The 24,582-nt window shown below is 60.6% G+C and overlaps 3 protein-coding genes and 2 non-coding genes across 8 annotated transcripts; all 5 read left to right on the top strand.

Annotated features, from left to right (window-relative positions):
- Nucleotides 1-287: 287 nt before the first annotated feature.
- Nucleotides 288-10,216, top strand: NACA (nascent polypeptide associated complex subunit alpha). Of its 3 annotated transcripts, XM_058861003.1 has the most exons (10): nt 288-426; nt 805-876; nt 3,686-3,724; nt 4,328-7,633; nt 8,756-8,841; nt 8,938-9,015; nt 9,253-9,399; nt 9,536-9,664; nt 9,878-10,000; nt 10,088-10,216. In XM_058861003.1, the coding sequence occupies exons 2-10, from the start codon at nt 807-809 to the stop codon at nt 10,100-10,102; spliced, it is 3,993 nt and encodes a 1,330-aa protein (XP_058716986.1). In that variant the 5' UTR covers nt 288-426; nt 805-806; the 3' UTR covers nt 10,103-10,216. The 3 variants fall into 3 exon arrangements, with proteins under 3 accessions (XP_058716986.1, XP_058716987.1, XP_058716988.1); XM_058861004.1 differs by lacking the exon at nt 3,686-3,724; XM_058861005.1 differs by lacking the exons at nt 3,686-3,724; nt 4,328-7,633 and having other exon boundaries at nt 340-426.
- Nucleotides 10,217-11,613: 1,397 nt separating this feature from the next.
- PTGES3 (prostaglandin E synthase 3) lies at nt 11,614-19,414 on the top strand. 2 transcript variants are annotated; one of them, XM_058861061.1, is made up of 8 exons: nt 11,614-11,972; nt 16,357-16,470; nt 16,567-16,636; nt 17,056-17,154; nt 17,359-17,448; nt 17,646-17,708; nt 18,066-18,090; nt 18,535-19,414. In XM_058861061.1, exons 1-8 carry the CDS (start codon nt 11,869-11,871, stop codon nt 18,552-18,554), a joined length of 585 nt encoding a protein of 194 aa, XP_058717044.1. In that variant the 5' UTR covers nt 11,614-11,868; the 3' UTR covers nt 18,555-19,414. The 2 variants fall into 2 exon arrangements, with proteins under 2 accessions (XP_058717044.1, XP_058717045.1); XM_058861062.1 differs by lacking the exon at nt 11,614-11,972 and adding an exon at nt 12,015-15,927.
- Nucleotides 19,415-20,733: 1,319 nt separating this feature from the next.
- ATP5F1B (ATP synthase F1 subunit beta) lies at nt 20,734-24,154 on the top strand. The gene is made up of 10 exons (XM_058861028.1): nt 20,734-20,908; nt 21,481-21,663; nt 21,956-22,130; nt 22,280-22,401; nt 22,643-22,827; nt 22,939-23,097; nt 23,181-23,303; nt 23,387-23,599; nt 23,691-23,892; nt 23,969-24,154. Exons 1-10 carry the CDS (start codon nt 20,767-20,769, stop codon nt 24,064-24,066), a joined length of 1,602 nt encoding a protein of 533 aa, XP_058717011.1. The 5' UTR covers nt 20,734-20,766; the 3' UTR covers nt 24,067-24,154.
- Nucleotides 21,689-21,762, top strand: LOC131590954 (small nucleolar RNA SNORD59). Its single transcript, XR_009280225.1, has one exon. It is a non-coding gene; the product is annotated as a small nucleolar RNA SNORD59 (small nucleolar RNA).
- On the top strand, nt 22,491-22,565 carry LOC131590953 (small nucleolar RNA SNORD59). The gene has a single exon (XR_009280224.1). It is a non-coding gene; the product is annotated as a small nucleolar RNA SNORD59 (small nucleolar RNA).
- Nucleotides 24,155-24,582: the final 428 nt, after the last annotated feature.

The following is a 24,582-nucleotide window of genomic DNA, read 5'->3' on the forward strand; positions in this document are numbered from 1 at the left end:
CCTGCCCTGACCCCCTGACCCTGCCTGGACCCCCTGACCCTGTCCTGACCCCCTGACCCTGCCCTGACCCCCTGACCCTGCCTGGACCCCCTGCCTTCAGAGCCCCTGCCAGCCCCAGGAACCCCTGCCCCACCTGCTGAAACCTGTCCCCACATTCCCAGCACCTCACCCCTCCCCCGGAGGGCTCCTCGCCACGTTCCCACGGGGGTCCCACCCCACCCCGGGGGATCCCGACGCCCACCCGGGGGTCTCCCCGCACCCGCCGTGGGGCCCGAACAGAGCCCGGAACGCCGGAGCGCGGCCGCGGGGGCCGGGCCGGACCGTGTTACCGGGCTCTCCCCCTGCCCCGGAAGTCCCGCGCTCCCGGAAGTCGCGCTGCCCTCTCGGTCTCTTTCCGCCGCCATCTTGGACCCCGCTCCCCGCACAGTGAGTCCCGCGCCACCATCCGCCGCCATCCGCCGCCATCAGCCGCTTAGGGCGCCGCTCGCCGCTAGCGGGACGAGCGGGTGGCCGGGAGGACCCGGTTGAGGCCGTCGATGGGGTCGTGGGCGCGCCGGGCAGGGCAGAGGGGGCGGCCCCGCGCACCGGAGGGGGGTGGGGGGGAGGAGGCGGCCTAGGCCCAGGACCGGGACCGGGACCGGGCTCGGGCTCTGCCGTTCGGTCGAGTTGTCTTGGTAGATTTTCCCGGGCGTGGGAGGCGCGCGGTGTCCGAGCGGGGTGGGAAGGACGAGTTACCGGCGGTCGCCCCCGGGCTGTCCCGGAGCCCCGGCGAGCCCGGGCCTGTCGGTTTGTCCATTCCCGTAGAAATGCCCGGCGAAGCCACAGAAACCGTCCCGGCCACGGAGCAGGAGCTGCCGCAGCCGCAGGCGGAGACAGGTGAGGCCGGGGGGTGCTCGGGGGCGGTTTTGGGGGTGATTCCCGGGATCCCCCCGCCTGCCGGGATCTGCGGGAGGGACCGGGCGGCTGCCGCGTCCCGGGGAGGGTGGGACGGGGCTCTCCCGGTGGCGGCGGGGGTTGTGTGACCCCGGCTCGAGTCCTGTCACCTCCTCCGCGGTGGTTTTGGGGTGTCCGTGTCCTGGTGCTGTGGCCAAAACAAACCGGGCCGGTTCTGTGGTTTCCCACCCAAAACACGCGGATTATCCCGGAGTCACGGGAGCCGGGACCCCTCGTGTCCCGGAGCCCCGGGGATGGCTCGGAGCCTGCTTTGGGTGGTCCCTGGTTACGGGGGGGCAGTGGGAGGGGAGCGGCTGTTGGATTTGGGGGTCTTTCCCATTGGATTTGGGGGATTTTCCTGCTGGATTCGGCGGTTTCCCATTGGATTTGGGGGATTTTCCTGCTGGATTCGGCGGTTTCCCATTGGAATTTTGGCTCTGCTCCATGGCTGGGTGTTGTTACCCCATCTGAAGGGGCCGTTCAGAGCACGAGGGTGACCAGAGCTCTCCTGTTGGATTTGGGGGTCTCCCCAGTTGGAGTTGGGGGTCTTGCCGTGGATTTGGTGATTTGCCGTTGTTTCTGAGGGTCTCCTCCACTGGATTTGAGTGTCTGCCCCGTTGGATTTGGGGGTCTCTCACTGAATTTTGGGGGTCTGCCCTGTTGGATTTGGGGTCTGTCCTTTGGATTTGGGGGGTCTTTCATTGAATTTTGGGGGTCTCCCGTTGGATTTGGGGGTCTCCCTTTGGATTTGGGCACTGTCCTTTCAGATTTGAGGGTCTTTCATTGAATTTTGGGAGTCTGCCCTGTTGGTTTTGGGGGTCTCCCATTGGATTTGGGGTCTGTCCTTTTGGATTTGAGGGTCTTTCATTGAATTTTGGGGGTCTGCGCTGTTGGATTTGGGGGTCTCCCATTGGATTTGGGGTCTGTCCCGTTGGATTTGGGGGTCTCTCACTGAATTTTGGTGATCTGCCCTGTTGGATTTGGGTTCTGTCCTTTTGGATTTGAGGGTCTTTCATTGAATTTTGGGGGTCTCCCATTGGATTTGGGGTCTGTCCTTTTGGATTTGGGAGTCTTTCATTGAATTTTGGGGGTCTGCACTGTTGGATTTGGGGGTCTCCCATTGGATTTGGGGTCTGCACTGTTGGATTTGGGGGTCTCCCATTGGATTTGGGGTCTGTCCTTTGGGATTTGGGGGTCTTTTATTGAATTTTGGGGTCTGCACTGTTGGATTTGGGGGTCTCCCATTGGATTTGGGCACTGTCCCATTGGGGGACCATGAGGCTTGGTGACAAGGGACACAAGGAGGGAGCTGAGTGATGGCTGTTGCTGTGACAGCTGCACTGATGATTCCCAGGGAGCTGCTGAGCTCCTTATCCCTCCCGGCGTAGCTGGAATTCCTCTTTGGGGCCTCCCCCCTCCCTGGAATGGCTCTTCTGTCCCTCTCAGCTGACAACTCCCAAAATTCTGCTGTGCTCAAGTCTCTGATGGTGTCGTGGGATTCCTCGGGCAGCTCCTTGGATTTTCATCGTGTTCCATGGAGGTCAGCTGGTCCCTGGAAAAACCCTGGAGATGGGACTGGTGCATGCTGATCCAGAGGGGCTCTGGGCAGGCTCTGCCACCCAGGTGCTTTGAGCATCTGTTAAAAATCCCGTGGTTTTAGGGAATATTTTGGCTTGGCGATGTTTAAGAAAGGGACCGAGGAAAGGTGGGGCTGTGGGGAGAAGCGAGGAGCAGGAATGATTGTGTTTATCAGGAATGTGCTCAAGCAGTGCCAGTGGAGCTGGTGAAGGAACAGGGAGAGCAGGCAGGGATAAAGGATTGTTCTGGAGAGGGTGGCTCTGCACAGCCTGTTCTGTGACGGGCCCAGCACAGCCCTTGGCAGGACTTGTTGCTCCTTTTGGAGGCACCAGGACATTCCCTGGGGCAGGAAGTGTCCTGGCACCCGCTGGCACTGATATCCAGCTCCAGGCCTCCCACAGTCCCGTGGTTTGGGGTAAAACAGGGCAGTAGAAGCATCTTCCAGGACCCCATTCCTGGAGCAGGGATGTCATTCCCTGAATTCCATGCACGTGTCACGCTGGGTGGCAGGACACAACTGTGACCCTGATCCCACAGCACGTGGCAGGGACAGGATCCATGGAATGGGGCTGGCTTTGAGCTCCCGGTGCTGTGCCAGGACGCGCTGCCCAAGGGCGGCGCCGTGGCTGGGCCGGCTCTGCTCTCCCAGCCGGCAGCACCGGTTGGACCAGCACTGCCCTCCCCAGCTCTCGTGGGCTCTTCCCTCGGTGGTGCCCTTGGATCTCCAGTGGGTGCTGGGAATGACGTTGGGAATGTCAGGGCTCTCTCCAGGCTCTCAGCTCTGGCTCAGGAGCTGGGAGCTCAGCCCTCTCATGGCCTCTTCTCTAAAGATTGCTGGCTGGCATTGGGAATTTCATTGGGAATGTCAGGGCTCTCTCCAGGCGCTCAGCTCTGGCTCAGGAGCTGGGAGCTCAGCCCTCTCATGGCCTCTTCTCTAAAGATTGCTGGCTGGCATTGGGAATTTCGTTGGGAATGTCAGGGCTCTCTCCAGGCGCTCAGCTCTGGCTCAGGAGCTGGGAGCTCAGCCCTCTCATGGCCTGTTGCCTGAGCGGTGCCCTTGGATCACCAGCTGGCATTGGGAATGGCCAGGCTCTCTCCAGGCTCTCTTGGACCTGGCTGGGGAGCTGGAAATCAGCAGGACTTGCCTTAATAAACTGTTGTTCTCCCCGTTCAGCTCCAGCTGCCCCCGTTCCTGCTCCCACCCCTGCTCCAGGTACTCGGGACCCTCCTGTAACCCCTCGTGTGCCGCATTAACCAGCGTGTGCCATTATGGGGGTTGCAGTTCCATTAACCCTAACAGCTTCCAAGGAACTGGGGGGCCTGGCCCCACCACCCCCAGGTCATTGTGCCCTCAGGGCACCTGCCCATGTCACCCATGGCTTGAGGGAGGGGGCTCCCAGGGCATTCCAGGAGTAATTCCACGGATTATATTTGACTTTTCCTTCCTCTCATCAGGTGGGTCTTTGTTCCCCCATGCTCCCAGCAGCTCTGGGGCTCCACAGAGGTTGTGACAGCCCCTTTGGTAGGGCAGAGCCAGTGCCAGAGCTGGATCTTTGCATCCCTGGCCTGCTGGAGCTTCCTGGTGGTTCAGGGAGTGCCTCCTGCTATTCCAAGGCTCTTGGGAAAATCGGTGCTGTGTTCTAGAAGGGGATGAATGTCCTGCTCCGTGCTGACCCTGGCAGGCCAGGCAGTGCCTGCTGGGCCAGAAGCCAGGCACAGAGGCCAGAGGAAGGCCAGGGCTGGCCACCTGCCCCGCTCCCTGTCTTTCCTTTTCTCCCTCCCTCCTCTCATGGCTCACTCTGTTTCTCTCCTTCAGCTGTTCTTCATGCTGCTCATTCCCCACCTCTGACTCCATCTCCATCCACCCAGGCTCTCCCAGCGCAGCCTCCCAGCGCTGCCACGGCTCTGCCGGGCCCCCCTGGCCCCGTGTCCCCCCCTGTGGTCCCAGCTGCAGCCATCCCCGTGTTCTCCGTGCCTCCCCAGCCCCCTGCCCCAGCTCTGCTAGCCCCAGTCACCACTGCCCCTCCTGCAGCTCCGCAGGCCCCGGTGGGTTTTGCAGCCCCAGGATCTCCAGGGCCTGCCCCGGTTAGCCCGGCTTCTCCAGGATTCCCAGCTCCGGTGTCACCTGGCCTGGCTGCTGCTTCTGCTGCAGTGACAGTGGCCCCTCTTGCCCCTGCAGTGAGCCCCAGTTCTCTCCCAGCTGCTCTCGCCTCTCCCATGAAAACTGTTCCTGCTGCTGCCTCTGTGGGAGCTGCACCCCTGGCCCCACTCCCTGCCTCTGGAGCAGCCCCAACGCCTTTCCCAGCCTCTGGAGCAGCCCCACCACCTTTCCCAGCCTCTGGAGCAAACCCAGCTCCTCTCCTGCCTCCCCCATCCCGTCCCCTTCTGGCATCTCCCCCACCAGTGTCTCCCACTTTGCTGCCTGCTCCCCCTGTGGCAGTGTGTCCCCAGAGTCCGGGGTCACCCGCACTTCCCACAGTCCCAGTGTCTCCTGGAATTCCTGCTTCCACCCCGCTGGCTTCTGTTCCAGCCTCTCCCCGAGCTCCAGCTCCAGCCCTGGTTGGTGCCATCTCTCCTCCTGTCTTCCTGGCTGCCCCCAAAGCTCCCTTGTCACCCCCTATCCCTCTGCTGCCAGCTGGGGTGTCCCCTGGGCATCCTGCTGCTGCCCCACCAGGCCCAGCCCCTGGTGCCCCAGTCTCACCACTGGTCCCAGTTGCTCCTTCTGTTGCCAGGGCCTGTCCCGTGGGCCCTGCCCCAGTGGTCCCATCTGTGGGACACCCAGTCCCTCCCTCGGTAGCCAGGACCCCTCCTGGGAGCCCGGCCCCACGGGCTGCACCTGTGGCTGCAGCAGCTCCGGTGGTTCCTGCCCTGTCCACACCTGCACTGGGAGCTGCCAGCTCTGTCCCAGGGCCTCTCACAAGCCCCATGTTCCCAGCAGCAGCTTCTGTGTCTGCTGTCCCCTCTGCCAGCTGTCCCCCTGTCACACTGGCCATCCCTCCTGTGGCCAAACCAGCTCCTGGGAGCCCAGTCACTGTCCCAGCTGCCCCCTCTGTCCCTTTCACACCAGCCATGGCAGCTCCACCCTCTCCTGTGGCCAAACCAGCTCCTGGGAACCTGGTCACTGCCCCAGCTGCCCCCTCTGTCCCTGTCACACCAGCAGTGGCAGCTCCAGCCACCTCTCCTGTGGCCAAACCAGCTCCTGGGAGCCCAGTCACTGCCCCAGCTGCCCCCTCTCCTCCTGTCACACTGCCCATGGCAGCTCCAGCCACCCCTCCTGTGGCCAAACCAGCTCCTGGGAGCCCAGTCACTGCCCCAGCTGCCCCCTCTCCTCCTGTCACACCAGCAGTAGCAGCTCCACCCTCTCCAGCTGCCCCTCCCTCAGCCAAAGATGCTCCCAAGGGCTCTGTTGCTGCCACTCCAGTTCTCCCCACCGCAGCTCCAGCCACCCCACCTGCAGCCAAAACTGCTCCCAAGAGCCCTGTTGCTGCTCCCTTGTCCCCTGCCACTGCAACTCCTGCAGCTCCTGCAGCTCCAGCTGCGCCCCCAGCAGCCAAAACACCCCCAAAGAGCCCTGTCAAAGCCACCCCAACTCCAGCAGCCCCTGCTGAGGCCAAAACACCCCCAAAGAGCCCTGTCAAAGCCACCCCAACTCCAGCCACCCCTACTGAAGCCAAGGCACCCCCAAAGAGCCCTGTCAAAGCCACCCCAACTCCAGCAGCCCCTGCTGAGGCCAAAACACCCCCAAAGAGCCCTGTCAAAGCCACCCCAGCTCCATCTACCCCCACTGAGGACAAAACACCCCCTAAGAGCCCTGTCAAAGCCACCCCAGCTCCAGCAGCCCCTGCTGAGGCCAAGGCACCCCCAAAGAGTCCTGTCAAAGCCACCCCAGCTCCATCTACCCCCACTGAGGACAAAACACCCCCTAAGAGCCCTGTCAAAGCCACCCCAACTCCAGCCACCCCTACTGAGGCCAAGGCACCCCCAAAGAGTCCTGTCAAAGCCACCCCAACTCCAGCTTCTCCTGGAGCAGCCAAAAAGTCTCCCAAGGGCAGCCCCATCACTGCCCCATCTGCTCCTGTGGCTCCAGCACCTTCAGCTGCCCCTGCTGAGGCCAAAGCACCCCCAAAAAGCCCTGTCAAAGCTGCCCCTGCTGAGGCCAAAGCACCCCCAGAAAGCCCCATTACAGCCACCCCACCTCCAGCAGCCAAAACAGCCCCAAAGAGCCCTGGCAAAGCCACCCCAGCTCCAGCAGCCCCTGCAGAGGCCAAAACACCTCCGGTTCCTGCCCAAGTGCCTTCCAAGGGCCCTGTTACAGCCACCCCATCTCCTAGTGCCCCCCCAGCAGCCAAAACACCCCCAAAAAGCCCTGTCAAAGGCACCCCAGCTGCCCCTTCTGCAGCCAAAGGACCCTCAAAAAGTCCTGCTGAGGCCAAGGCACCCCCTAAGAGCCCTGTCAAAGCCACCCCACCTCCATCTACTCCTGCTGAGGCCAAGGCACCCCCAAAGAGCCCTGTCAAAGCCACCCCAGCTCCAGCCACCCCTACTGAAGCCAAGGCACCCCCAAAGAGCCCTGTCAAAGCCACCCCAGCTCCAGCCACCTCCACTGAGGCCAAAACACCCCCAAAGAGCCCTGTCAAAGCCACCCCAGCTCCATCTACCCCCACTGAGGACAAGGCACCCCCAAAGAGTCCTGTAAAAGCCACTCCCCCTCCAGGCACCCCCACTGCAGCCAAAGGACCCTCAAAAAGCCCTGCTGAGGCCAAGGCACCTCCAAAGAGCCCTGTCAAAGCCACTGCAGCTCCTGCAGCTCCAGCCACAGCTCCTGCTCCGGCCACGGTTGTTTCTGGTGCCCCTCCAAAGCCCCCAACCCCAGCAAAAGCAGACACCGGCCGTCCCGGCTCTGCCCCTGCCAAGAAGCAGCAGCCCCCCACCAATAACAAGGTGGCCAAGCCGGCCACTTGCCCACCCCAGCCCAAAGCTCCTTCGAAGGCCCCGCTCAGCGCTGAGGATGAGGACCTGCCGCCTCTGCTCCCCCCCGAGCCGCCCGTGCTGCTGGAGCTCTCTCCACCCGCGGGGGTCCCGGCCCCCCTGGCGCCGCAGCCCATCCTCAAGAATGACAAGGGTATTTACGGCCGCGGTTTGCCGTGTGCATGGAGTGTCACTGGCTGCCCACGGGATACTAACCCCGCCCGGGGCCCCGGCGTGTGGGGATAGACCGAGCCGAGCAGCCGGTGAGCCGGGGCGCAGGGAGGGACGGGGCTCGGCACGGGCACGGTCCCGGCGGTCACTAACGCGTGTCCTCGGGCACGGAGCACGGTGTGGTTTGTTTGTGGCATGGGCACTGCGAGCTGAGCTGGCTTCACACACGGAGGAGCTGCCACGTGCCTGTCCCTGCTGTGTGTGGTGTCCACGTGGTGTCCCCGTGTCGCAAGGGGGGACGTGGGCAGTGCTGGTGGCAAACTGGGCTGTCCCCACGCTCTGCCTGAAGTGTTGGGAACCCCAGGAACACCCTGACGCCTGCAGAGAGCTTTGTCAGGGCTCCTGTGTGCCGTGGGCATGGAGGCCCTTCCCAGAGCAGGAAGAGGGACTCAGGAAGAGGGAATCCAGGTAATGGCTGCACGGGAGCATCACGGTCACCTCCAGGTGACCTCCGGCCTCCAAGGTTGGGGGCACCTGGCTCTCCTTCAGTAACTGGTGTGGTCAGTGCTGTGGGTCACGAGTGATGGTGACGCTACAGCTGGTGGCCCTCTGGGCACCCAGAGGTGCTGTTCCCTGAGGGGGGTTCAGGGTTATCCCAGATCATCCCTGTGGTGAAGCCATGGTTGTGCAGCGGCCCTGGGGGCTTGGTGACTGGGGTCTCCATGCTGTGTGTTTGAGGGGAGTCAAGAGGGGCCCTGACACACTGGGCTTCTGCCACCTCAGCACCCTGGGAGTGACACCCACCTCCTCCTCGAGCTGGTGCCACAGGCTGGAGCTGGCTCGGGATTCATTCCAGAGCCTCCGGGCACTTGTGGGGCTCTGGCACCTGGCTCCCACCACAGTGAGAGGCTGAGGACCCACTCCTGCCACCCTGCTGATGTCACTTGGGGTGCAGTGAGAGCTCCTGATGGCATTCAGAGTGCAGGGAATGCTCCATCCACCACCTAGCTGGGTTGACTGGTGGCTGCACTGGGAGCCAGCAACAAAGGCTGTGTCCCCTTGATCTACCCAAGGTGGGAAGAGTGAGGGGTGTGTGTCTCTGCAGGGTCTGGCACAGAGTCCGACAGCGATGAATCCGTACCAGAGCTCGAAGAGCAGGACTCCACACAGGCCACGACACAGCAGGCACAGGTAGGGCAGGTGGTACACGCCATCCGTGGTGGATCAGAGTCCCTGAGGTGTCACTCCAGGATTGTCACGGATCCCTCTGGTTTTCCTTCCCTGCAGCTCGCGGCAGCAGCCGAAATAGATGAAGAACCCGTCAGCAAAGCAAAACAGAGCCGGAGCGAGAAGAAAGCTCGGAAGGTGAGGCTTCTCCTGCCCCAGGGTTCAGAGTGACGCTGGGGATCTCACCAGTCCTGGGATTGGAGTGTTCCCTCCAGCTGACAGCCCAGGAGTGCTGCTCCGTGGCAGTGGATGCACATTTCCATTTGTATCCATGCAGCAAATGTTGGATCTGGGACTCTGGAGAGAGGAGTGGGCACGTCTGGGTTGGTTCCAGAGCTGCTCTTCCCTCACTGACCTTTCCCTCCTGTTTTTCAGGCAATGTCCAAGCTGGGCCTTCGCCAGGTGACAGGAGTCACCAGAGTCACCATCCGGAAATCCAAGAACATCCTCTTTGTCATCACAAAGCCAGACGTGTACAAGAGCCCGGCGTCAGACACCTACATCGTCTTCGGCGAGGCCAAGGTGAGCCCACCCTGGAGCCAGCAGGACACTGTGCCAGGGCTCCTTCCTGTCACCTGTGCACTGTGTGGCTCCTGCCAGGGAATGTGCTGGCACTGCCCAGGACCGGCCTCATCGCTCCTTTCCTTCCCTCCTGCAGATCGAAGACCTGTCCCAGCAGGCTCAGCTGGCGGCCGCCGAAAAGTTCAAAGTGCAAGGAGAACCTGTTTCCAACATCCAGGAAAACACACAGACCCCCACCGTGCAGGAGGAGAGCGAGGAAGAGGAGGTAACGCCTTCCCAGGCCTGTCTGTGGGGTTTGGCTTAATCCACGGATTCCTCTCCTTCATCCGTGTTTCTGCTGTGGTGGTAAAGGGAGAGCACAGGGTTCTGCCCTGGGGGTGTTTACAGTGCATGCCTGTCCTCCTGGCTCCCAATCCAGACAACCCCAGCCCGTGCCAGGCCTGGAACTGGCACCAATCCTGGGCTGTTCTTCCTTCAGGTTGACGAAACCGGCGTGGAGGTGAAAGACATCGAGCTGGTGATGTCTCAGGCGAACGTGTCGCGAGCAAAGGCCGTGCGAGCCCTCAAGAACAACAGTAACGACATTGTAAACGCGATAATGGTGAGTGTTGGGGGGCAGCAGCTTTGGGGGGTCCCTGGGGGAAGCTGCCGGCTCCAGGCTGGCTCCTGACTCCCGTTCTCCCCACAGGAGCTGACGATGTAGCCGCCGGAGGGAGGAGCCTTTTTTGGTGTTTCAGAGAAGAGTAAAATACAACTAAATTTAAAATTTGTACTATTTCTATCGGTTAATAAAAGTTGTGGCTTATTGTTGGTGAAACCGCTGCTCTGTGGTGCTTTGCTGCCTGCCCTTCCCTGGGAGTTGTGGCCCCAGGGTGGAGCCTTCCTCCCGGGAAGATCCCGGCGCCGATATCCCGTCCTGGAACATCACCTGCCCGTTCCCTCCTTTCCTTCCTGTCCCAGAGCCTGGCTGGACACGAGCCCGGGTCAGCTCAGTCAGCTGCAGGGTCACCCCTTCATCCCCTCGGGGCTCCCTTCGGGGAGGGCTCCTCACTTCCCTGCAGCAGGCGGGAATGGGGAATCGTGGATGAGGGAGAAGCTGTGGACTCCTGTAAAGGCTTTGGGACAGGTGCACTCCTGGGGTTCAACCCTGGCTGCTGGCCGGGCCCACAGGGTGGTGGGGAGCTGGGCTGTGTCCAGGTGGTGACTCTGTGAAGGACAGACCTTTATCCATGACCTGGTGAGGGCATCGAGGGTGCCCTGGTTTGTGGATGACACCAGCTTGGGTGGGATATTGATCTGCTGGAAGGCAGGAAGCTCCACAGAGCCATCTGGACAGGACAGATCCCATGGAACACTCCAGGTTGGGGGAAGAGGGGCTGGAAAGCTGGGAAAGGCCCTGGGGGTGCTGGTGCCAGCGGCTGGACACGAGCCCAGGTGTGCCCAGGATGGCACCTGGGCTGTCCCAGCCATGGGGACAGGGATTGTCCCCCTGTGCTGGCACTGCTGGGGCTCCTCCAGCGCTGGGTGCAGCTCTGGGCCCTCAGGGCCACAGAGACATTGAGGGGCTGGAGATGGGAATGGAGCTGGGGAAGGGCTGGAGCAGCAGGAGAAGGCTCTGGAGAAGTCCTGAGGGGGCTGGGAAAGGGCTGGGCCTGGAGAAAAGGAGGCTCAGGAGGGATCTTTTCACCCCACACCTCCCTGACGGGAGAGTGGGGCCTGCTGGGGCCGGGCTCTGCTCCCCGGGAACACCGGGACAAGGACAGTGGGGGGGTCCCGGGGGTCTCCTCCCCGCTCCGCGCCCCTTCCCGCTCACCGGCGCGCACTGCGCATGCGCGCCCAGAAGCTGCTGGAAGGGCAGCGGGCGGGGGCGCGCGCGGGGCGGGGGCGCGCGCCGGGGGGGGGCCGCGCACGCGCGGTGGCGGCGGCGGGAGGAGGCGGCGCGCGCGGGGCGCGGGGATTTTGCTGCGTCACCACGGGCCGAGCGCGCGCGGGGCATTGTGGGAGCGAGGCCGCGCCGAGCCCCGAGCCCGCCCGGAGCCACCGGAGCCGCCGCCGGAGCCCCCGGAGCCCTCCCGGCACCGCCCGACCGCCGCCGCGCCGCCCGCGGAGCCCGCGACACCGCCCGGAGCCCGACCCGCACGCCGCAGGGAGCGCCCGCCACAGCCGTCGCAATCCGCCATGTGAGGCCCGGGGGTGGGAGCGGCGCGGGCAGGCCCCGCCAGGCCCCGCCGGGCCGCGGGCGCTACCGCGGGAGCCGCCCCGGCGCCGCCGAGCGCGGGCTCCCGCCGCGTGCTGACCTTGGGCGGCCCCGCCACCGCGCCGGTCGGTCTTGTCCCGGTTATCGGTTGGGCCCGGCCCCGGTTACCGGGTGAGGGCGGAGCGCCCCGGTTCCCGGCTCGGCCCCGGTTCGCGCTCGGTTCCGCGGTGCGGGCGGGATCTCCCATCCCCGCTCCGGGATGTGTGGAATGAATGGGGCCGCGGGGGGTGTTCGGGGGGTGCTGCGCGTTTCTCGGTGCCTCGGTGGCCACCGGCACCCGCCGAACGGTGGCGGCCGAAACCGCGGCAAACTCCCGGTAAGTAACGCGTGGAACCATCCAGAGCGTGCAGGCGAGCGAATCTGTTTGTAAACTTCCAGTTTTCCACGTAAAATCCATCCCTGGGTTTTGCGCTGTCCCTGAGCGTGTCCAAGGCCAGGCTGGACAGGGCTGGTGTGGAACGGGACGGGCTTTCAGGTCCTTAACAACCCGAACCGTTCCAGAATTCGCTGAAATTCGAGGGGCCAAAAGGTCCCTCAGGAGGAGGTGGAATCGCATGGAAACCCCCGGTGTGGGTGAGCCGCTGGATCTCCGAGTGTTTCCACGTGCATCCCGAGCGGAATCCCGGCTGCTGCAGTGCCAGGGAGCTCTAATTAATCTCCTTCCTTGGAATTCTCCCGGGGCCGCTTCAGCCACCCAAAACCAGCTCGGGGCAGAGCTCCGGTCGACGTGAGTGTTCCCTGGCAGAGCTCAGGAAAGAAGAGCCGGAGTTTTCCGTGTGCGGGGTGACACTCAGGAGGGAAAAGTGGCTGGGAAAGAAGAGCTGCAGTGCCCTGGGAGATGCAGGCAGCATTCCCACATCTCCAGCGGCAGGACAAGGCTTCCAACTGCTAGAGAGCAGGGTTAAGTGAGATATTGGGGCAAAAATTCCTCCTCAGAGGGCGGTGAGGCACTGGGATGGATTTTCCAGAGGATGCCCCATCCCTGGAGGTGTCCAAGGCCAGGTTGGACAGGGTTTGGAGCAGCCTGGGATAGCTGGAGGTTGCACATGGCAGGGGGGGAGGCTGAATGAGCCTCAAGGTCCCTTCCAACCCAAACCATTCCATGATTCTGTGACCTCCACGTGTCTGGCTGGAGGGACTGGAGGCAGTAGCACTTCCTGAGGTTTTGTTTTGTCAGGAATTTGGTCTGAGGACAGCGTTATGGGGACCGGTGGTTTTCGGTCCCTTGTCCCCAGCCAGGCTTTTACTTTTGTTCTCAAACCCTAAGCAGTGGAGGTGCTTCATCTTAACATGAGTGAAAGTGAGAGAGTGATCAAGCTGGAGCTTTTTGGTGTGATTTCTGTAGATTTCATCATCCTGAAACTGCAGCGCTGCTGCATCTGTGTAGAATTGTCTAAAATCTAAAATGAGGCGCTTTTTTTAATGAAAAACACACCTTTCCAGGGTCTCTAAATGAAAGGAAAAGTCACTTTGTAAAACAGGTTTTATTGCTGTCTGGGAGGGGAAAATCTGGTTGAGGATCTGACTCCTGCAGCGTCCTCGAGCTGGGGGAGCTGTCAGGATCCTTCCAGGAGACAAAGATGGGATTCCATAGGCACAGGATACAGACAGAGAACACGAGAACAGGTTTGGAAACTTCCTCAGAGCCACAGATGGGGAGATTTGAGATTCCACTGGCGAGTTCAGCGTGTCAGAAGCTGCTGCTGCTGTGCCAGAGACCAGGATATATCCAGGGATATCCAATAGAGCCCCCGTGGATCAGGCAGAGCCTTGAGGGCTCTGCAGTGAAACTGAGCCTCCACATTGCCCATCAGTGCTGCTGGGAAGCTTCTAGAACCTGTTCCACAGTGCTGGAATAACGATTGCCATTGGAATGTGGGGACTGGAAGAGCCAGAGGAGCCGTGGGGGTGGCCGTGGCTGCTCAGGAAGTCCCCAAAACACAGGTGGACAGGACAGAGGAAATCCTCACTGGAATGGAGCACTGGGAACCACCCAGGATGGAGCACGTTTAAATTCCCTTTTTCCAAATCCCAGGGGGGTGCTGGATAACCAAAACACCCTTGGCACGAGGCTGAGCTCCCTGGGGATTCGGGTAACAGGTGGTGGGTCAGTGCCTGTGAGAGGAGATTTTCCGTGGGTGTGTGGGAACACTGGGAGCACGTGCACGGCTCCCCACGGGCTGCTGCTGTGTGGGGTTTGTCTCCTGGGAATCTCCGTGTGGGCAGGAGACAAAAAGCAGCTGCGGCTTCCGCCTCATCCCAACTCTCCGGCGGGTCCTGCGTTACTGGTTGGAACGGGTGAGTCCTGACTGGAGCTCACAGGGAGGTTTCCCTCCTCCCTTTGGGAGGTTGAGATTGGAAAAGCAGATAAAAGGAGGAGAGGCAGCTCCAGCGCATTCCAAGCACACTTGGGGTGGATTCCCAGGAAAGCAGCGCAGGTTTAGGTTCAGAAACGCGGATTTTGGCCAAGTAAAACTTATCTGGGATCTTGCTGCTCTGCAGCTCGATGTGTGTGTGTGTTGCCTTGAGCTGAGTGGGATTTCTGGAAGCACTGGGAGTTTTGTTGGTGCCTCAAATCCCCAATCCTGGCGGAGATGCCGAGGTCAGGGCCGGCAGCCGGGACGCGTGCGGCTCCCTGGGAAGGCTGGAGATGTCTCCATTGACATTGAGAACTGGGAAGTGTTAACTCCATTCAGCCCCTGCGTCATCCAGGCAGGGACACTGAGATTTCTGTTGGATAATGGGGCTGGAGCGACGTTCCAAGTGCCCCACGCTGGGGGGTTTTGTCTCCCAGCACAGAGGGAACAGAGCAGGGCATTTCTCATCTTCCTTTCCTCTTGAGAGTCTTTCATTCCCCGTTAAAAGAGAAAATCTGTGTCCAAGAAGGGTTTAAAAATACCACAGTAAGAAAATTGCTGCTCTGCTGCTGCACTTCACCTGAATAAGGTGATAATTAATATTCCCTGAAATGCTGCTATGGGGAATGAGGGGAAGCATCAGGTTTTCACCCCTGGAACAGCTGAAACTCAAGGCTGAATTCAGAATCCACTTGTTTTTATGCTCTTGGAAATTAAATCCTTGGACATTGGTCTCTGCTCAGGTGTTGTGGCACCTACAGGAGGCTGTCCAAAGCATCGTGGCCATTCTGCTGCCTTTCCCTGAGCTGGCACCAGTTTGTCCAGGACTGTGGCACTGGGGGAGCTCAGAGGTGACTGGTTTGGGGTTCAGCTGGAGCTGGGCTGTGCCATGGTTGGGTTCATCCCTAGGAAATGTGAATGGGAGCAGTAGGAGCCTTCGGGTGAGTCCCTTTACTAAATGTGCCACAGCTCAGTGCCAACAATTAATTGATGGTCAGGTGAGTCAAAATCTTGATGTGGAAGTTTAGCAAAGGATTCCTTAATAAACACCTTAATAAAGGACACCAACAATTAATTGATGATCAGGTGAGTCAAGATCTTGATGTGGAAGTTTAGTGAGGGGCACCTTAATAAATGGTCTGGAAGGTTATTTTTTGGTCAGATACTGGCTGAGAGAGCAGCACCAAGGGCCTCACCTTGGTGAGCTGGCAGCTGCTGTCACAGGCCATGTCACATCAGCTTTCCTGGTTTAGATCCTTGTCCAGAGCCTTCCACCCCATCCCACTGCACATCTCTGCAGGGGCATCAGCTGGGAAAAATTCCTCCCTGTGAGGCTGGGGAGGCACAGGAATGGCAGATAAAGGGGGTTAAAGAGGAGATTAAGATGGGCTGTTGGGATGAAACACCTCCCTGCGAGGCTGGTGAAGCCCTGGAATGGATTTCCCAGAGGATTCCCCATCCCTGGACGTGTCCAAGGCTAGTTGTTCCAACCTGGGCTAGTGAAAGGTGTCCCTGCCGGGGCAGGGGTGGCACTGGCTGAACTTTAAGGTGCTTCCCAACCATTCCATGATTCCCTGAGCTCGGGAAGACAAACGAGGGTGAGGAGCAGCTGTGGCCTCTGTGCCTTAGCAACAGCCCTGCCGGGAGACTGTTTGGTTCTCCTGGAATGCAGGCGGTCCCTGGGCTCGGCCTCAGTTGCCAGGGGAGGACTGGAAGGGGGGAGGAGGTGTCCCAGCCCAGCCAGGTCGTTTTCCCCGCTCCACAGAGCACAGAGAGTTGCAGGTGAGTTCTCAGGGTGGAACTGCAAACACAGGAGCTGGTCCAGAGCTCTGTGGCTTTCCCAGCTCCCCTGGGCACACTGTTGCTTTTGGAGATGGTTGTGCAGAGGCAGAAGAATTCCATGGGAGTCCCAGTGTGAGTATTTGGGAGCTTGTAAAGAGGCTGGAGCAGAGATTCTCCAACCTGTGCTGGCTTAATTGGGTTACTTTGGGTTTTAACTCTTTGCATGACAAAAACCACTCTGAAGTCTGCCCATGCAGCTGTTGGAGGTGGTGGAGCTGCTGCCACAGTCTGTAGTAGCTCATCTTGAAGTTTATCAGAATTTTGATCTGCTGAAACGTTTATTTCAGTCTCAGATTTCAGTGGCTCCTCCCAGGAGCTTTCTGGGGGCGTCACACACCGAATGCATCATTTCTTTTTATTCCTGCTCTCTCCTTTCATCTTAAATCACCTTTCAAGAACGACAGGAAGCTCAAAATGCAGGTTTTAAGCGCAGAAAGTAGTTTTTTTTGGTTGGATTTCTTGATGCAAATCAATGCCCTTGTGTCCCTGCTGTGCCCACAGGCAGCCTGCCTCTGCAAAGTGGTACGACCGGAGGGACTACGTCTTCATCGAGTTCTGTGTTGAAGACAGCAAAGACGTAAATGTAAATTTTGAAAAGTCCAAACTCACGTTCAGGTGAGTAACTCAGGCCTAGGGAGGGCTGAGGAGAAGCAGGGTTTTTTTTCTACAAGATGTTTTCAGGTTAAATACGGATTTCTTTTTCTCTTGCAGCTGTCTTGGAGGAGGCGATAACTTCAAACATTTAAATGAAATCGATCTTTTTAATAATATCGATCCAAATGTGAGTATCCTGACTCTTCTGAGTTCTTGATGCTGGGGAAGGGCTGGCACAGGTTGTCCAGAGAAATTGCAGATGTTCCATCCCTGGAAGCGTTCAAGGCCGTGTTGGAGCAACCTGGGCTAGTGGAAGGTGTCCCTGCCCATGGCAGGGGTTTGGAACTTGGGTTTTAACGTCCTTTCCAACCCAAACCATGGTTCTGTGATCCTAAAAAATACCATCTGTTCTTTAGGCTGCTCCCTGGGTTTTGGGAAAAATTGTTCCTTAGAACATAAAAGCTCAAAGTCAGATCCAGGAAAGCTTCTCTGGGTGGTATTTTCCAGAACAAGGAGTAAGGGAAGAGGTGAAGATAAAGGAGGGATGTCAGCAGTTCGTGGTGAAGGTCATCCTGATGGTACTAATGGATATTTGGTCTTTTTCAGGAATCAAAGCATAAAAGAACAGACAGATCCATCTTGTGTTGTTTACGAAAAGGAGAGTCTGGTCAGGCATGGCCAAGGTTAACAAAAGAGAGGGCAAAGGTGGGTCTGGGCATCTGCTGCCTCCCCTGGTTTTAATTCTGTGAATATTTGGGTCATGTTCAAATTCTGGAGCAGTTTTGGGTCACTTTGCTGCTCCTTATGCCACGGCAGCTCTCGTTAACCTGCCTGTTCTAACTGACAGCCAGTTACTTCCTTGTCCTTAAATAATTCCTTGTCCTTAAATAACTCCTGGTTTTGGTGCAGCTCAACTGGCTCAGCGTGGACTTCAACAACTGGAAAGACTGGGAAGATGATTCAGATGAAGACATGTCCAATTTCGATCGCTTTTCTGAGGTAGGGAACAACAAATTCCTCAAGTTTTGGGAGTTGCCAGGTGATGAATCTGAGGTTTTTTTGCACCATCACTTTGTAATTCCTTCACTGGGGCAACTGATGTGTTAAAGCAAGGGGGGCCTGTTGGTTTAGGACAGTTTTGGGTGGAGAGTGGGGTTGGATTCACCCCAAAGTGTGGCTGTTCTGTCTCTGAGCAGATGATGAACAACATGGGAGGAGACGACGACGTAGACTTGCCAGAAGTAGATGGGGCAGATGATGTGAGTATGTGGGTGTAGTGAACACCTGCAGGGCTGGCTCAGAAGTCCTGCACTCCCCCCTCAGCGCTGAAAAAGGTTTAAATAGCCCCAAACCTTGTTTGCACAGGTGATGTCACCTGGGGAGGCCCCTTCCCTCCCCTCTCAGTGGTGCTGAGGGTGCTGGGGACACCAGTTTGGTGTCTGTGTCTCTCTGCAGTGACTGGGGGGTCACTGTGGGTCTGCAGTGAGGCCAAACTGAGCTCACTGAGACTTCTGGAACCTCAAAATCCAGATTTGGGAACAGCAGCTCTTTGCTGATGGGTGGGGTGGTAGAGGAGCTGTCTGCTCCACTTAAAGGTTGTTTGTTCTCCTTTCCAGGACTCACCAGACAGTGATGATGAAAGTAAGTTGTTTTTTGTTGTTGTTGTTGTTTTCCCCTCACACACCTGCTGAAGGCTCTGATGCAGCCTCGGGCAGGGCCAGCAGATGTTCCTCCTGGCCACCAGCTAAAGCCAGCCCTGGGAGACAAATCTAATCTGGGAAAGCCTCTCCATGCAAGCCCCAAATACCAGTTTGACCTTCCCAGGCAGCTGCAGTCCAGGGAGGCTTTGGCTTTAGGAGCAGCACGTGCTCAGGGTGGCTCTGGCACGGCTTTCCCTTGGGAAGAGCCAGGGGGGAGGGCAGAGGCCCCAAACTGCCCCGTGACCTCCTTGGTTGGAGGCCAGGTCATCTTGCTCATGTCCCTTGTGACATAATAGTGCCCTGGGAGCTTTTAAAAACCAACCAAGCAGAACATAAAACCCACAGACCAAGCCTAAAACCACTAATTCTCTCTTTTCCCCTCTAGAAATGCCGGATCTGGAGTAAGGCAAACCGTCGTCTTCAGGGTTTTGGGGAAAGAAGTTCATCACAACATTTCATAATTGAGATAAGAATTCCTGAGTTGATAGCCCTAAAGGGAGATCCTGCATCCTTTAACCCATTTTCAGTCCATTTTAAATGGCTTCACTGATGGTAGGTGTGTCCCATGGCACGGGGCGGTCTTAAAAGCCACGAGAGGCAATAATGTTATGCATGAACCGTTTTCCAGACTTCCAAAAAACAACAAAAAAAACCACCAAACCAACCCAATTGAGGTGTAGGCAATCCGTTCAGAACAGTTGCAATAAAGTTTACAGAGCCTCCTTGCCTCGTAGCAGATGTAATTATAATGGGAGAACCCTGAATTAACACTGAGTGGTAAAAGAGCATTTTTTTCCCCCTCTCTCCACGGCCTGAAATTGTTTTTACCGGGAACAAAAAACTGTTGTCATTGGCTCCCCAAATTCAGCAGGCGAGGCGCATCCCTCTGTGGTGTCTTCAGGTCTGTTCCACTAAAAGTTTGTATTTGCAAAAGGAAACTTTAAAAAACAAAAAAATTCTCCTCGTTTTTGGTGTTCGCCCCCGAGCCCCCCGAGCGGTGGCGGTGGCCGGAGCCTGCCCCTGGTCCCGTGTGACCCCCAAACCTTTTCCACCTCCTCGCCCGGGGTGCGAGTGTGGCTGTACATTGTTGCTTGTCAATCTGTACATTTAGACCAAATCGTATTTGCACTGTGGGTTTGGCAGCAAGTGACAGACCGTGGGGCGCGCGGGCGCCTGCGAACCGGGCTGAAAAACCTCAATTTATGTTCAGAGCAGCTGGGATTTTTTTAATGTCTGCATTCTTTCTAATAAACTGTTGAAGACTCCCTGGCTCTCCTTCGGCCTGGGCCCTGTGCGTTCCTCAGCGCCGTGGGGGCTAAGGGGGGTCACTGGGGTGGGATCCCCTCCCTTGGGGGTCACTGGGGTGGGATCCGTGGGATCCTGTCCCAGGAGGGGTCACTGAGGTGGGATCCCATCCTGGAAGGGTCAGTGGGGTGGGATTCCTTCCTGGGAAAGGTCAGTGAGGTGGGATCCTCTCCCAGGAGGGGTCACAGGTGGGATGCCTGCCTGGGAGGGGTCACTGGTGTGGGATCCTCTCCTGGGAAGGGTCAGTGGGGTGGGATTCTCTCCCAGGAGGGGTCACTGGGGTGGGATTCCTGGCTGGGAAGGGTCAGTGGGGTGGGATCCCCTCCTGGAAGGGTCAGTGGGGTGGGATCCCCTCCTGGAAGGGTCAGTGGGGTGGGATTCCTGCCTGGGAGGGGTCACGGGTGGGATCCTCTCCTGGGAAGGGTCACGGGTGGGATTCCTGCCTGGGAGGGGTCAGTGAGGTGGGATCCCATCCCTTGGGGGGGTCACTGGGGTGGGATCCCCGCCTGGAGGGGTCATTGGGGTGGGATCCTCTCCTGGGAGGGGTCAGTGGGGTGGGATCCCCTCCTGGGAGGGGTCACAGGTGGGATTCCTGCCTGGGAGGGGTCAGTGGGGTGGGATCCCATCCCTTGGGGGGGGGTCAGTGGAGTGGGATCCCCTCCCGGGAGGGGTCACGGGTGGGATTTCTGCCCCTTGGGGACAAGAGTGGTCAGTGGGGCAGGTTCCCCTCCGTTGCGGGGCAGGAGAGAACTGGTGCGGTGGTCGCCGGGTGGAGTGGTGGGGTGGGGTTTTGGCCTCTGGGAGACAGCAGGGCCCGGTACCGGGCGGCCCCCGGCGGCGCTACAGTGACACCCGGGGCGTGAAGCGGACACGGTGTCCGGGCGGGGCGGGGCGGGACAGACACGGGCCCGGTGAGGGGCGGCACGGCGGGGTGGAGCAGAAACGCTACCGGGGCGGAGGCGGGCCCGGGCCGGGCCCGGTGCGGCCTCGGCCGCGGTCACGGCGCCCGCCCAAGGACAAGCGCGGGACACGTGCGCCGCCACTTCCGCTGACCTTCGCCCGGGACACGCCCCTTCCCACACCCCGCCCTATCAGACCGCAGCTCGCTTTGATGGATGGCTCCAAAACCCAATCGTGAGGAGACTCAGAGCGGGCGCCGCATCCATGTGACCAATGGGAGCGCGACTTCGCCCGGCGCCTCTCGGCGGTGCAGCCAATGGGTGCGCGGTGCGGCGGTGACGCGCGGCTCGGCGGCCCCGCCCCGCGGGGGCCGTGAGGGGCGGGCGGGACGCGGGGCTCAGTCGGCGCCGCCATGTTGGGGCTCGCGGGTCGTTCCGCCGCCGCCGCCGCCGCCGCGGCCCGGCCGCTGCTGCCCCGCGGGGCCGCCCCGGGCCGGGATCTCCTCCCGCTGCTCCTCGGCCGCGGGGCCGCCCCGGCCGTCGCCGTCGGGGCGCGTGAGTGCGGGGCGAGCCGGGGTCACCTTGGGGCCTGCGCGGGCGGGGGACGCGGCGTGCCGGTGGCCAGGCCCCGGTTACCGGGACGGGGTGGGGTGTGCCAGGCGGGGATGGGCTGCGGCGGAGGAGTGGCGGCCCTGGGGGGTGGGCGTGGGGGCACTCAGGGGCTGCAGGGACCGCGGGTGTGCCGGGGGAGGGGGTTCAGGGGGTCCCGGCTGCGCTGAGGGAAGGGGGTTCAGGGGGTCCCGGCTGCGCTGAGGGAAGGGGGTTCAGGCGGTTCTGCGGGCACCGAGGGGTGCGGGTGTGCCCACAGTGGGGTGCAGAGCTCCTGGCTGCACTGAGGAGGGGCCAGGGGGTCCTGGGTTCATCAAGAGAGGGGTTCAGGGGTGCACCGAGCGGGGTGTGGGGGTCCAGGGTGCGCTGAGGAAGGGAGTTCAGGGCGTCCTGGGCGCACCGAAGGAGGTTCAGGGTTCTCGGGCACACCCCGAGGCCTGCAGGGGACCCCATCTCCGCACCCCCAGGGCCCACGGAGCCCGGAGCTGGCCGACCTTGACTCGTCCCTCTCCCCCCAGGACGGGACTATGCCGCCCATGCAGCCCCTGCCGCCAAGGCCGGCTCCAGCACCGGCCGCATCGTGGCCGTCATCGGGGCCGTGGTGGATGTGCAGTTCGACGAGGGGCTGCCCCCCATCCTCAACGCCCTTGAGGTGCAGGGCAGGGAGACGCGGCTGGTGTTGGAGGTGGCTCAGCACCTGGGTGAGCAGCGGGGACGGGGAGGGGTCCTCCTGTGATGATGTTTCCAATGACTTTCGTTCTCCTGAGCTTGATGAAGCCACGGATTTCGATCTGAGGAGGAGGAGGAAAATGGCTGCCCGAGGGCTGTGGCTGCAGGGCTCGGTTTTCCTCAGGGCTATTTTATTCCTGCTGCTCCTCTTGGTCATTCTGCCAGCAGAATGTCCCCTTGGCAAGCGCTGGGGAGGCCACCAGCAGCTGTCCCCAGAGTCAGCCTGAGGACGCTGTGGTGACTGCTGTCCTTGGGCCTCGGCAGGAGAGAACACCGTGCGCACCATTGCCATGGATGGTACAGAAGGGCTGGTGAGGGGACAGAAGGTGCTGGACTCTGGTGCTCCCATCCGCATCCCCGTGGGCCCCGAGACCCTGGGCAGGATCATGAATGTCATTGGGGAGCCCATCGACGAGAGGGGCCCCATCACGACCAAACAGTGAGTGATGAGGGGCTGGAGGACGCACAGGTGTGAGCAGGGAGGTGGCTCTGGCTCTCCTGGGTCACAGTGGGGACTGTCCCCTGCCACCCCCAGTCTGGGGGGCTCAGAGCAGCTGCCCACCCTCTTCCTCTCCTCTTCTGCTCCAGGTTTGCTGCTATCCACGCCGAGGCTCCCGAGTTTGTGGAGATGAGTGTCGAGCAGGAGATCCTGGTGACGGGGATCAAGGTCGTGGATCTGCTGGCTCCCTATGCCAAGGGTGGCAAGATCGGTACGTGACCCCCAGAGCAAGGGTGGCTCTGGGAGGTGGGCACCTGATGGTCCCTCTGGGATTTTCAGCAGTTCCTCTGGGGAACTTTTCCTTCACTGATGATTCACTCCATGACTTTCGTTCTCCTGAGCTTGCTGAAGCAACGCTTTTTCTGTCTGAGGAGGAAAGAGCTGAAGGGAGAGCCTGAGGACAGCCAGGCTGCCTTGGGGCTGAGCAGGACCCTTTTTTCCCCCCGTGCCAGGTTTGTTTGGAGGTGCTGGCGTTGGCAAGACTGTGCTGATCATGGAGCTGATCAACAACGTGGCCAAGGCTCACGGTGGTTACTCAGTGTTTGCCGGCGTGGGCGAAAGGACCCGTGAGGGCAACGACTTGTACCACGAGATGATCGAGTCTGGGGTCATCAACCTGAAAGATGCCACTTCTAAGGTGTGCAGAGACCCTGAGGGGGTTCTGGGTCCCCTGGGGAGGTTCTGGGTCCCTTGATGAAGTGCCAGGCATGGCAGTGACGCCGTGCTGACCCCAGGGTCCCACCCGCAGGTCGCCCTGGTCTACGGGCAGATGAACGAGCCCCCGGGCGCCCGCGCCAGGGTGGCCCTGACGGGGCTGACGGTGGCCGAGTACTTCAGGGACCAGGAGGGTCAGGACGTGCTGCTCTTCATCGACAACATCTTCCGCTTCACCCAGGCCGGCTCCGAGGTCTGTGCTGGGCACAGGGGTTGCACCTTGCCCCTTGCTGCACAGCCCCTCGTGCTGTGCCCCTCACGCTCTGCCCCTCACAGGTGTCAGCCCTGCTGGGCAGAATCCCCTCGGCCGTGGGCTACCAGCCCACGCTGGCCACCGACATGGGCACCATGCAGGAACGCATCACCACCACACGCAAGGGCTCCATTACCTCGGTGCAGGTGAGGGCAGGACCAACCCCAGGGTCCAGGGGGGCTGTGTCACCTGCCTGGGACCGACTGTCCCCTCTTCTGTGTGTCCCCAGGCTATTTATGTGCCGGCCGATGACTTGACTGACCCTGCCCCCGCCACCACCTTTGCCCACTTGGACGCCACCACGGTGCTGTCCCGCGCCATCGCTGAGCTGGGCATCTACCCGGCCGTGGACCCCCTGGACTCCACCTCCCGCATCATGGACCCCAACATCGTGGGGCCCGAGCACTACGACGTGGCTCGGGGTGTGCAGAAGATCCTGCAGGTGAGGGGGCTGGGGCAGCCCCTCCCCGTGGGCTGCTGGGCTGGGGGATCAGCACTGACCACTCGGCCACCCCCTGTGTCCCCCTCCCCAGGACTACAAGTCACTGCAGGACATCATCGCCATCCTGGGCATGGACGAGTTGTCCGAGGAGGACAAACTGACCGTGGCCCGTGCCCGCAAGATTCAGCGGTTCCTGTCCCAGCCCTTCCAGGTGGCCGAGGTCTTCACCGGCCACATGGGCAAGTTGGTGCCGCTCAAAGAGACCATCAAGGGCTTCAAGCAGATCCTGGCAGGTGAGGTGGCCCCCGGGGGGCCTGGGGGAGCCCTCTGTGCCTCCCACTCCCCCTGTGACACGTTGTGTCCCCCCAGGTGAATACGACCACCTGCCTGAGCAGGCTTTCTACATGGTGGGGCCCATCGAGGAGGCGGTGGCCAAGGCAGAGAAGCTGGCAGAGGAACACGCCTGAGCCCCCCTGAACACCCCCACCCCCGGCTCCGCTGGGGCCGGACCCCCAGTATTTAACATTTCCAATAAAACATCGGTGAAAACGTTCACGAGCTTTGTGTGCTGTGGCTCCTGTTCTCAGGGGGCTGGAGGGATCCAAGTGCTGTGAGCCCCCAGCCCTGGGGGTCCCCAGGAGGGGGAAGAGCCCCCCCATTGTCCCTTGGGGTCTCCAGGAAGGGGGGAACCCCCTCCTCCTCCTCCTCCCCGCAACAGCAGCGTCGCCCTTGGTCTGCAGGGACAGCCCGGGGTGACAGATGCTGGTCGTGTGTCTGCCCAGCCCTGTGTCCGTCTGTCTGTCCCGGTCCCTGTCGTTCTCCCCGCCCCCCCCGCGCAGTTCCAGCTCCACCATTTCGCAGCACAAAGAGCCGCCCCGGCCCGGCCCCGGCAGCTGCCACTTTGTCCCCGGGGTCCCGGGGGCCGCTCCGCCCCGACCTCGCCCAGTGCGGGGCTGGATCCCCCCGAGGGCACCGGGACCATT

Source organism: Poecile atricapillus, chromosome 35 (assembly GCF_030490865.1).
Source record: "Poecile atricapillus isolate bPoeAtr1 chromosome 35, bPoeAtr1.hap1, whole genome shotgun sequence".
Taxonomy (NCBI): Eukaryota; Metazoa; Chordata; class Aves; order Passeriformes; family Paridae; genus Poecile; species Poecile atricapillus.